The following is a 12,080-nucleotide window of genomic DNA, read 5'->3' as shown; positions in this document are numbered from 1 at the left end:
GCATCACGGATCACATTTTCCAAAAATACTTTCAATACTCCACGAGTTTCTTCATAAATCAAACCAGAAATACGCTTAACTCTGCCTCGGCGAGCTAAACGTCTGATAGCTGGTTTCGTAATACCTTGGATGTTATCACGAAGAACTTTGCGGTGACGCTTAGCACCACCTTTTCCTAATCCTTTGCCACCTTTACCACGACCAGTCATTTTGTATTTAAATTTTTATAGATATGGTAGAACCGTTCGAATTCAAATTCAAACAATAAATGAAGTGACGACGGATGATTGACGACTATTTATAGAAAATATAAGCACTACGAAAGATATGAAAAATATTGGGTAAACAAAACAAAACATAAGAAAACAAAACAAAAAGAATAAGCAATATGAGAAACAATGAATGTTAAAACATGTGAATAGTTGAAACAGAACATCCAGGTATGATGAGAAAATTGAGCAGCAAACCTTCAAACCAATGTCATAAGAAAATTGGTTCGCGAATTCAAAAACCACAAATGGAACGAATTTCTAATGAGCTTCGAAACTGGTGATAAAGCCTTCTGGAATATCAGCAAATATTTCAGACTGAAAAACAAGATTCAAATTCCACCAATACACGGTCCCAATGGGCTCAAATTCGCTGATGAGGATAAAGCCGAAGAATTTGCAAACTCCCTCGAGTCACAATTCTTAGATAACCATGACATTTCTGATGATGTAGACGAAGAAGAATTAATTGGAGAAAGAGCGGAAGCCATTTTGAGCAGAATCCCTGATTCACCTATCTCGCCGTGCAGCGTCGAAGAACTGCAAGCCATTATCTACTCTATCAAAACAAAATCGGCTCCAGGTGCTGATAAAATTAGTAACCGCTGTATCAAAAATCTGCCTGTAGCATCAATCATCATAATTAATAATATAATCAATGCCATGCTACAGTTAGGTAAATTTCCAGATAAATGGAAAGAAGCATTAGTAATTGTGCTCCCGAAACCCAACAAGAACCACACATTCCCGCAAAACTGGCGACCTATCAGCCTACTTCCAGTTATGGGGAAACTAGCTGAAAGAGTCATTCTAAATAGACTGCAGACCGAAACAAATCGCCTAAAACTTATACCGGACGAACAATTCGGCTTCAAAGCCAACCATTCGACCGATCTACAACTGGCAAGAGTGACACAATACATCCAATCTGCACTTAGAGAAAATAAATCGACGGGCATGATAATATTTGATGTTGAGAAAGCGTTTGATAAAGTTTGGCACGATGGCCTCATCTCTAAAATGTACGACCTAAATCTACCTCTCAACATCATCAAAATCATTGGTAGCTTCATGCATAAAAGACAATTCAGAGTCAAAATCAATAATCATCTATCAACCCCCAGATTTATTGAAGCAGGGGTGCCTCAAGGCTCTCCATTGTCTCCAGCCCTATACAATCTCTTCACTTCCGACATTCCAAAGCTAGAACCATCTAAACTAGCCCTATATGCAGATGATACCTGTATATTCTATGCTGATAAAAATACTTTAAACGTCAGTAACACATTACAGGAACATGTTGACTGTGTCACTTCTTACTTCCAAAAATGGAAAATTAAAATTAATAACGATAAAACGAAGGCAATTTTCATAACCAGAAAACGGTGGCAATATCCACCAAAATTAAAAGTAAATGACACCGATATAGACTGGGAAGACCACATCAAATACCTGGGGATTACATTTGACAAGAAATTCCAATGGAGCACGCACATATACAATCTAAGAAATAAAATCAACACAATGCTAAACCATTTACGACCGCTCTACAAAAACAAGGCTCTAAGTATCAAAAATAAAAAGTTGCTTTATACCCAGATAATGCGTCCGGCGCTATCATATGGCTTCATTGCTTTCTCCAAAACTTCAAAAACTAACTTCAACAAACTTCAAACATGTCAAAATATAGCCATTAAAAAAATATTTAACATTCCCTGGTACATAAGAAATGTCGATATTCAAAGGGATCTAAAAATCACACCTATCAAACTATACATTAAAGACAGGGCTCTCAAATTATTCAAATCAATAGATGCACATGACAACACTTTATTGCAAAATCTACACCAACAACCTATTCACACTACAGGAAGATACGCGGACATCCGTACCATTATTAACTAAACTAAACAATAAAATTAATTGAGCACTCGTCATTTACCCAGTGGACATAATCTAGAAATGTCTACCACTATAATTGAGTCAAGGTATTAACTTTTACCGACTCGAACTCAATTTTCAACAACAACATTAAAAAAAAATAGATCCAATTTTTATAAATCTCAACTACTAGAAACTCAACTCAACTATGTCTGGTCGTGGTAAAGGTGGTAAAGTTAAAGGCAAGGCAAAGTCACGATCAAATCGTGCTGGATTACAATTTCCAGTTGGTCGTATTCATCGATTATTGCGTAAAGGCAATTATGCTGAACGCGTTGGTGCAGGTGCTCCAGTCTACTTAGCTGCCGTTATGGAATATTTGGCTGCTGAAGTTCTTGAATTGGCTGGCAATGCAGCACGCGATAATAAGAAGACAAGAATCATTCCTCGTCATTTACAGTTGGCCATACGTAATGATGAAGAATTGAACAAATTATTGTCTGGTGTTACAATTGCACAAGGTGGTGTACTACCAAACATTCAGGCTGTACTTTTGCCAAAGAAAACAGAAAAGAAGGCTTAAATTATTTTATTTTATTTATTAAAATACGAATACATATACGTGGAGAATTAACTATCAATTAATCCGTCCTTTTCAGGACGACAAAATTTATTTTATTAAAGAAAATGTATTTCATTAAATCAATTGATATAAATATTGTACATACTATCATACCTACCCTACTAACTTACACAAGCCATACTTTAAAACACTTAACAATCAATCATTTCTTGCCTCGCCCTTCTGTTCCGTTACATTCCTGGAAGACCTTCATGAAATCGAAATCTTCGAAAATTGTAAATCAGCCTACATAACAGATAAAATACATAGCATTGTTAGTGTATAACTTAACACTGCGTTTTGCTACATAGTAATAATTTTTTTTTTTGTTTTTGGGCAGCAGGTATTAACCAGTTTTTATACATACGAGTGTGTATGCGTTCCAATTGACTTCCTAGAAATCAGGTTCGCTGTGCCACTATTTTTTAAGAATGCAAGTTTATTATTCAGGGTTAGATAATTGAAGTGTTACCTATTCAAGCGATCACATTATTTTTTTATTGATTCAAATTACAAAAATTTGTGAAAATAATTAAAATTTCACAATCCATTCACTCTAGCTTGATGTGGCCACCTTTTGTCTTGACTATGGCTGTGATCTTCCAGTATTTTGGCCTATTCCTGAATAAAAGCTTTCTTCAGCGTATCGAAACTGGCTTATTTTTTAGTTCTCAACTTGCTCTCCAAATTGGCCCAGCGTAACAACTCCTTTGCTCATTCGAGTTTAACTTTTTGTTGCTTTGGTGCAAGATCTTGTGCCTTGGAACTTTTAAAGCTTTACCTTGAGCTTATTTTGGAAAATGCGTCAGATGCTTCGTTCAGATATTATCGGTTCTTTGGCCATTTGATTAGTACTACGACGTGGATTTCGTTTAAGTCGAGCCTTCACTTTCCGAACCATTTTAGGCAATGTTGCTGTTTTTTTTCGTCCACCACTATAGCATTTGGTGACTCTGCCTGAGCTATTATAACGATTTAAGGTACGATACACAAACATTTTATTCACATTGAGATATTTGAGCTCAAGCACAATAGCTAGTTGTAATTTTCCAACCAAATATAATGCAATCACACTTATTTTTTAATTCCATTTCGAATAATATTAGTTCTATAAAACTTAGACGCAAATGCTTGTGGTAACTTGTAAACAATATAAATAGCTGTCATTCATATGAATTTGACGTAGTTGGCAATATCAGTTTGACAAACATATCTCTGTGTAATTTGTAACACTTCAATCGCCTAACCCTTTATATTATTAAGAATTTTTTAATATTTATCATAGATTCGCGTATCAGTAAATAGATACATAAATCTTCGCAGGTAGTATAATCTAAGTTACAATAATATTAATATTATATTTGTTACTAATAAAAATGTACAAAACAAATAACGTTGCCAGGTCAATAGCATAAAGTTTCATAATTACCTTTTTGAAATCAAGAAACTAATAATTTTGTGCCAAATATTTGTATTTATTATTAAATAAATGTGATACAATTATTAAAAAACATTAATATTCATAATATAAAGAAGGAAACATATAAAAAATAATTATTTTTCTTTTAAAAGTTTTAAAATTTATTTATTTATTTACTAAACATCTTATAAAATTTTCAAAATGGTAACACCTAATTTATCTCATTAGAAATTCTGGTATGTACCAACAATCGCTGCCATACCGACATAATTGACTATTTCCCCTAAATATACTCGAACTCGCACACGGCCTAAATGTTTACTATTATTATCATAGTTACTATTTCAATATTTTGGTATTGTAATATTTATTATTATAGATAAATTATTTAAAGGTAGAGTTTTTAAAATTTGTATCTGAATTAGTTTTATAAAATATTCTATATTTTATAAAAGATTTATGGCAGTAGATGGAAAACATCCGAAGCCACTGTGTGAGTCTTGAACCTACTAAAACTAGCTCTTAGGAATGACTATGGAAGATTGCAGCCGCAAGTTTATATATATACTTCAGTATCTATTTAAATGTTATCCATATCCATGTTAGTTTATAAAAAAATTCATCTTAAATTTTAACATTTTATGTCGTATATCACTCCTTATAAAAATGTTAGAATACGCACATCTAATTTTAATTTTATTTTAATTATAAAGTAATAAAAAGAACATTTTTTTTAAATATACATATTTAATAAAATACTTATAATAGTCAAAGTTAAATGATTAAATTATAATTATAAAAGAAAAAGTAAAATGATTTCATTCTTATATATTTTTAATCATGTATGTAGATATAATTTTTTTTTATGAATTCTATTAAGTAGGATACGTACAGTTGTTATATTCGAATGATATTGAAAACTATAAATTTAATTGCTGATATGTTATTAATAACGTTTATATATAATAATTTTTCACATGATTAAAAATTATTTAAAACTTGTAATAAAATTTTAAAAATAATACGTATAGAAAATCTTAAAACATATTTTAAAGTAAACGAATTCAATGTAACATGTTAACATTATGGATGGATATCTAATCTCAAATAGACACTATTTGATATAATTAAAAGTGATAATCTTATATTCTAATTAAAATACAATATATTTATTTATAATTATTTCTATTAGTGCTTTAAAATTTTAAACTTTTATATAAATTGAGTTAATATTTCAAAATAGGATAAAACATAAGCATTCAAAATGTTAAAACTGACGTTTTTATGCATCTCGTGTTTTATTAAATTTGCATTTATAAATATATGAAATATATAAAACCATATATATAATTTAACAGAGAATTGAATAAACTATTTAATAAATAATTTAATATATAAATTATACAAAAGATAACTTTAAAATATTCTAATTTATTAACAAGTTCAACTATAGATTTACAAAATTTAAAGTTTAAACCAATTTTTATATATTTTATATAATTATAATTAGTATAAAAATGAATGTAATAAAATATTCAATATCTTCTTTACTTAATTTGATTTAAATAAATGTGTTTAATTTACTTGGTCTATTTAAAATTAATAATAAATGTTGAAAAATTTTTTCAAACTCAGTAGAAATATGTATTAATGAAAAATTTTTATAAATGCGCTCTTCTCGGCGCTTCGTACAAAGTGAGCTAAGCTACCATAAAAATGCGAAAAAATATTCATAAGTAAGAATATTACGGAATATTAAAAAGCAAATATGTCTGAAGCTGTTGCCGTTGCAAATACAGATTCTCCAAAGGAGGTAACTGCCGTTCCTGAAAAGAAAGTTGCTGTTAAAAAGGCAACAAAAGTAAAAAAACCTTCTGCAGCTCCATCTCATCCATCAACACAACAAATGGTTGATGCATCTATCAAGAACTTGAAGGAACGCAGCGGATCTTCATTGTTGGCAATTAAAAAGTATATAAGTGCCACATATAAATGTGATGCCCAGAAATTGGCTCCATTTATTAAAAAATATTTGAAAACTGCTGTAGCTAATGGCAAATTGATACAAACAAAAGGAAAAGGTGCATCTGGTTCATTTAAATTATCAGCTGCTGCTGCTAAGTCTCCTAAATCGTCTGTCGAGGGTAAGAAAAAGAAGGTGCCATCAGGTGTTACGAAGAAGAAGGTTACTGCATCATCTGCAGGTACTAAAAAGTCAAAGGCAAAGGTATCTGGAGAGAAAAAACCTAAGAAATCTGCGGCAGCTAAGAAGAGTGTTGAAAAGAAAAAAACTGAAAAAGCTAAAGTTAAAAGTGTTAAAAAGATTGGATCTGTTAAGGCTAAGCCAGCTAAACCAAAGTCTACTTCTACAAAAGCTAAAGCGGCCGCAAAACCTAAAAAAACTGCCGTTAAAAAAACATCAGTCAAGAAAACTGCTGCAAAAAAATAATTTTAAAAATCAAACTTTAAATTCATCAAAACAGCCCTTTTTAGGGCTACAAAATATGTGTAAAAAGAAGATAAGAAGATTCATTATTTATTTATTTATTTATTTATTTTATAAAATGTTTTAGTATATGGTATACCTATTGCGTTTATTAATGACCGGTCACTAAAGATTGAATAATCACCTATCGAAGTTAGGAATTCAATCCAACTCAGACTGCAGATACTGTAGAGAAGAGAGAAACTGCATACCATGTGCTTGGGTAGTGCCCACTGATGCACAAACGGAATAAACACCTAGGGAGGGTATTTCATGGATCATAAATATTCAAAACTAGGAAAGATGGACTTTATATTGTCTTTCATTAAAGAAAACGGACTTGGAGAAACACTCTAACCCGAGTAATGGGCACAATATACCTTGTAGGTCACAGTGCACGATCATTTCTTTTAATAATACCTCATGAATAATATAAAGAAATTCTTTTATTCTGTAATGCGCTATAAATTTAATCTCTAATAAGCAAACAAAAATTCTTTATGCATTTAAAAAAATTATATTCTCTTATTTAGACATTATGTGCAATACTTCACATCATTCTTAAGTTAATAAATATTTATCTTATTCTATTATATTTAATATCCAATTATTTATTTATTATAGTACCATTATTAACTAAATTAAACAATAAAATTAATTGAGCACTCGTCATTTACCCAGTGGACATAATCTAGAAATGTCTACCACTATAATTGAGTCAAGGTATTAACTTTTATCGACTCGAACTCAATTTTCAACAAGAGAATTCGACGATTAAAATTTAAAATCAGAAATCATGCCACCAAAAACTAGCGGAAAAGCAGCCAAAAAAGATGGAAAGGCTCAGAAAAATATAACCCAAAACGATAAGAAGAAGAAGCGCAGGAGGAAGGAGAGCTATGCTATCTACATTTATAAAGTGTTAAAGCAAGTCCACCCCGATACTGGTATATCATCGAAAGCCATGAGCATCATGAACAGCTTCGTGAATGACATATTCGAACGTATTGCTGCTGAGGCTTCGCGCTTAGCACACTACAATAAGCGCTCCACCATTACTAGTCGGGAGATTCAAACTGCTGTTCGTCTTTTACTTCCCGGTGAACTGGCTAAGCACGCAGTTAGTGAAGGAACAAAAGCTGTCACTAAGTATACTAGTTCCAAGTAAATTGCGTTATATCAAACAAACACCACTTATTCAAAAGGCCCTTTTCAGGGCCACAAAAATATTCAATTGAGTTGATAATTTATCTATATTATAAATATGTATAGATTCCTGAAATTATTTACGAAAACTGACAGGCTTACCAATACCGCGTTATTGAATCTCAGAATGGTTGCAAGCTCCTCGGGGAGGTCAGCTATCGTTTGGTTGTTAGTGAATAAATGATTCAATCAACAAATTAATTTCTGTCGGTTTTGAGGATCTTACAGTTTTTTAATCATGGATAATATAACCTGCTAAATAGAGTTAACTCTTGAATTAACGAGTCTTAATCCTTATCATCAGTCTTAGTACTATCATCGCTTTTAAATTGATATATTCTATATTTACATTCGTGCTTTAAATTTGAAAACATAAATATAGTATTTGTTCCTTGTCATTCATTCTATGATACCATACAATTTCATGGGATAGATAAGCTCTTTTACAACTCATTCCTTAAGCGTTCTTTTAGTAAGTTCAAGTCTTACATTATGGCTTCTGATGCTTTCTGCTTACAGCAAAAGAAAAATAAAATATATTGATTCAATTAAATGTTATGACGTGAAACATTCTATGTCTAATGATACACTATATGATACTAATAATAGTATACATATGATGCTAATATTATACATATTAATATATGTTATGCTACTTCTAATAGCAATGTCTATACTACATCTATATGATATAATTTATCATTATCTCTTTTCTTTGAATAAACTTACTATGCAACAATTGCATTTACATTTTGCTTATTTTATTTTCGTAGTCAAAAATAAGCAATTGAAAATAGTTAAGCAATTTCAAACCCTGGATAAGTCATGTCATTTATTTATCTCTTTTCTTTATATAATTTTGGTCCTGAAAAGGACCGATTTTTGTATATTTATAAAATTATATTGCTTCCAATCTTAAGCACGTTCTCCACGAATACGTCTAGCCAATTGAATATCTTTTGGCATAATTGTAACGCGTTTGGCATGAATTGCGCATAAGTTAGTATCTTCAAAAAGACCCACTAAGTATGCTTCGCTAGCTTCTTGAAGAGCCATTACAGCAGAACTCTGGAAACGTAAATCAGTTTTGAAATCTTGTGCAATTTCACGGACCAAACGCTGGAATGGCAATTTGCGAATCAAGAGCTCAGTACTCTTTTGGTAGCGACGAATTTCACGTAAAGCTACAGTTCCTGGACGATAACGATGTGGTTTTTTCACACCTCCAGTAGCTGGTGCACTTTTACGTGCGGCTTTGGTAGCCAATTGTTTTCGTGGTGCCTTACCACCAGTCGATTTACGAGCAGTTTGCTTTGTACGAGCCATAATTTATGAGATATGTTACAATATGGTATTTTAAAAAATAGCGCAATTGAATAGCTCAATTTTCTCATCATACCTGGATGTTCTGTTTCAACTATTCACATGTTTTAACATTCATTGTTTCTCATATTGCTTATTCTTTTTGTTTTGTTTTCTTTTGTTTTGTTTTGTTTTACTCAATCTTTTTCATATCTTTCATAGTGCTTATGTTTTCTATAAATAGTCGTCAATCATCCGTCGTCACTTCATTTATTGTTTGAATTTGAATTCGAACGGTTCTACCATATCTATAAAAATTTAAATACAAAATGACAGGTCGTGGTAAAGGTGGCAAAGGATTAGGAAAAGGTGGTGCTAAGCGTCACCGCAAAGTTCTTCGTGATAACATCCAAGGTATTACGAAACCAGCTATCAGACGTTTAGCTCGCCGAGGCGGAGTTAAGCGTATTTCTGGTTTGATTTATGAAGAAACTCGTGGAGTATTGAAAGTATTTTTGGAAAATGTGATCCGTGATGCTGTTACATACACAGAACATGCCAAAAGGAAGACTGTTACAGCCATGGATGTCGTATATGCTTTAAAGAGACAAGGCCGTACCTTATACGGTTTTGGAGGTTAAGCAAATAATCAATTATTGATTTAATAATGCAATAATATATTGCCCAATGGTCCTTTTCAGGACCCAAATAATCTTACACTTAAAGAGATAAATTTACATATATATGTGTTGGTATTTTTCTAATATTATAAAAAAAATAAAATTTATTATTAGCCTGATCGGTTGATGTCTGTCGAGTATAATTTATAATTAAAATGATCAGTTTAACAAAGTACAAAATATTTATTATTATAATTCTCAATTTCTTTGTTACATTAGCAGTATATATGTGGACTAGCTTCTTACGGGCTTAATTATAATTCTCATTCAATTTTTTTATAGAATAAGATAAATAGAACTGACGTATATAAGTAATTTGCGGACTGTTAGATATTGCAGTTTGAAGTTTCCACACAATGGTGTGAAAATTTTCTCCATTCATTCCTAAGAGGTGGTTTTAGTGAATTCAAATCTCACACTGAATCTGAATCTTAATCTTAATCCAAATCCAAGTGTTCAACAAGCAAAATGATTGCGGGGAAAATGAAAGTGAAAAAAATTCGTATATGAATTAAGTGAATTATGACAATATTATATAAAGAAAAGAAATAAAAGAACTTGTTATTGAAATAAATTAGAATATTTTAAAATTATCTTTAAGTAATTTGCAGCGTCTTGCAAGTGAGTACCGAGTGTGGTGTGTTAGTTATAAATTAACAAGTGTAATTAGAAGCATTATATAATAATAAATAAAATTAGCATAAACCACTATTTTTATTTATTTAAAATAGAATTTAAAAATGAAATTAAGTGAATAAAATATATACAAGTGAGTATTTCATCAAATAAATGACATATTTTGATATATAATATTTTATGGTCATTACTATAATAAATAAATAATTGGATATTAAATATAATAGAATAAGATAAATATTTATTAACTTAAGAATGATGTGAAGTATTGCACATAATGTCTAAATAAGAGAATATAATTTTTTTAAATGCATAAAGAATTTTTGTTTGCTTATTAGAGATTAAATTTATAGCGCATTACAGAATAAAAGAATTTCTTCATATTATTCATGAGGTATTATTAAAAGAAATGATCGTGCACTGTGACCTACAAGGTATATTGTGCCCATTACTCGGGTTAGAGTGTTTCTCCAAGTCCGTTTTCTTTAATGAAAGACAATATAAAGTCCATCTTTCCTAGTCTTGAATATTTATGATCCATGAAATACCCTCCTAGGTGTTTATTCCGTTTGTGCATCAGTGGGCACTACCCAAGCACATGGTATGCAGTTTCTCTCTTCTCTACAGTATCTGCAGTCTGAGTTGGATTGAATTCCTAACTTCGATAGGTGATTATTCAATCTTTAGTGACCGGTCATTAATAAACGCAATAGGTATACCATATACTAAAACATTTTATAAAATAAATAAATAAATAAATAAATAATGAATCTTCTTATCTTCTTTTTACACATATTTTGTAGCCCTAAAAAGGGCTGTTTTGATGAATTTAAAGTTTGATTTTTAAAATTATTTTTTTGCAGCAGTTTTCTTGACTGATGTTTTTTTAACGGCAGTTTTTTTAGGTTTTGCGGCCGCTTTAGCTTTTGTAGAAGTAGACTTTGGTTTAGCTGGCTTAGCCTTAACAGATCCAATCTTTTTAACACTTTTAACTTTAGCTTTTTCAGTTTTTTTCTTTTCAACACTCTTCTTAGCTGCCGCAGATTTCTTAGGTTTTTTCTCTCCAGATACCTTTGCCTTTGACTTTTTAGTACCTGCAGATGATGCAGTAACCTTCTTCTTCGTAACACCTGATGGCACCTTCTTTTTCTTACCCTCGACAGACGATTTAGGAGACTTAGCAGCAGCAGCTGATAATTTAAATGAACCAGATGCACCTTTTCCTTTTGTTTGTATCAATTTGCCATTAGCTACAGCAGTTTTCAAATATTTTTTAATAAATGGAGCCAATTTCTGGGCATCACATTTATATGTGGCACTTATATACTTTTTAATTGCCAACAATGAAGATCCGCTGCGTTCCTTCAAGTTCTTGATAGATGCATCAACCATTTGTTGTGTTGATGGATGAGATGGAGCTGCAGAAGGTTTTTTTACTTTTGTTGCCTTTTTAACAGCAACTTTCTTTTCAGGAACGGCAGTTACCTCCTTTGGAGAATCTGTATTTGCAACGGCAACAGCTTCAGACATATTTGCTTTTTAATATTCCGTAATATTCTTACTTATGAATATTTTTTCG

At 31.2% G+C, this 12,080-nt stretch overlaps 5 protein-coding genes across 5 annotated transcripts; 3 read left to right on the top strand and 2 right to left on the bottom strand.

Annotated features, from left to right (window-relative positions):
- Positions 1–2,343: 2,343 nt before the first annotated feature.
- LOC119663011 (histone H2A) lies at positions 2,344–2,758 on the top strand. The gene has a single exon (XM_038072672.1). It carries the CDS (start codon positions 2,359–2,361, stop codon positions 2,731–2,733), a length of 375 nt encoding a protein of 124 aa, XP_037928600.1. The 5' UTR covers positions 2,344–2,358; the 3' UTR covers positions 2,734–2,758.
- Positions 2,759–5,910: 3,152 nt separating this feature from the next.
- Positions 5,911–6,656, top strand: LOC119663010 (histone H1-like). The gene has a single exon (XM_038072671.1). It carries the CDS (start codon positions 5,961–5,963, stop codon positions 6,639–6,641), a length of 681 nt encoding a protein of 226 aa, XP_037928599.1. The 5' UTR covers positions 5,911–5,960; the 3' UTR covers positions 6,642–6,656.
- Positions 6,657–8,771: 2,115 nt separating this feature from the next.
- Positions 8,772–9,307, bottom strand: LOC119663009 (histone H3). Its single transcript, XM_038072670.1, has one exon. It carries the CDS (start codon positions 9,207–9,209, stop codon positions 8,799–8,801), a length of 411 nt encoding a protein of 136 aa, XP_037928598.1. The 5' UTR covers positions 9,210–9,307; the 3' UTR covers positions 8,772–8,798.
- A 207-nt stretch (positions 9,308–9,514) lies between these two features.
- LOC119663006 (histone H4) lies at positions 9,515–9,826 on the top strand. The gene has a single exon (XM_038072667.1). It carries the CDS (start codon positions 9,515–9,517, stop codon positions 9,824–9,826), a length of 312 nt encoding a protein of 103 aa, XP_037928595.1.
- A 1,509-nt stretch (positions 9,827–11,335) lies between these two features.
- Positions 11,336–12,080, bottom strand: LOC119663007 (histone H1-like). The gene has a single exon (XM_038072668.1). It carries the CDS (start codon positions 12,029–12,031, stop codon positions 11,351–11,353), a length of 681 nt encoding a protein of 226 aa, XP_037928596.1. The 5' UTR covers positions 12,032–12,080; the 3' UTR covers positions 11,336–11,350.

The sequence above is a fragment of the Teleopsis dalmanni genome, unplaced genomic scaffold (genome assembly GCF_002237135.1).
Source record: "Teleopsis dalmanni isolate 2A unplaced genomic scaffold, ASM223713v2 unscaffolded_contig_0076, whole genome shotgun sequence".
Lineage (NCBI taxonomy): Eukaryota > Metazoa > Arthropoda > Insecta > Diptera > Diopsidae > Teleopsis > Teleopsis dalmanni.
The sequence above is the reverse complement of the archived record's forward strand: the minus strand, read 5'-3'. Positions and strand labels throughout refer to the sequence as shown.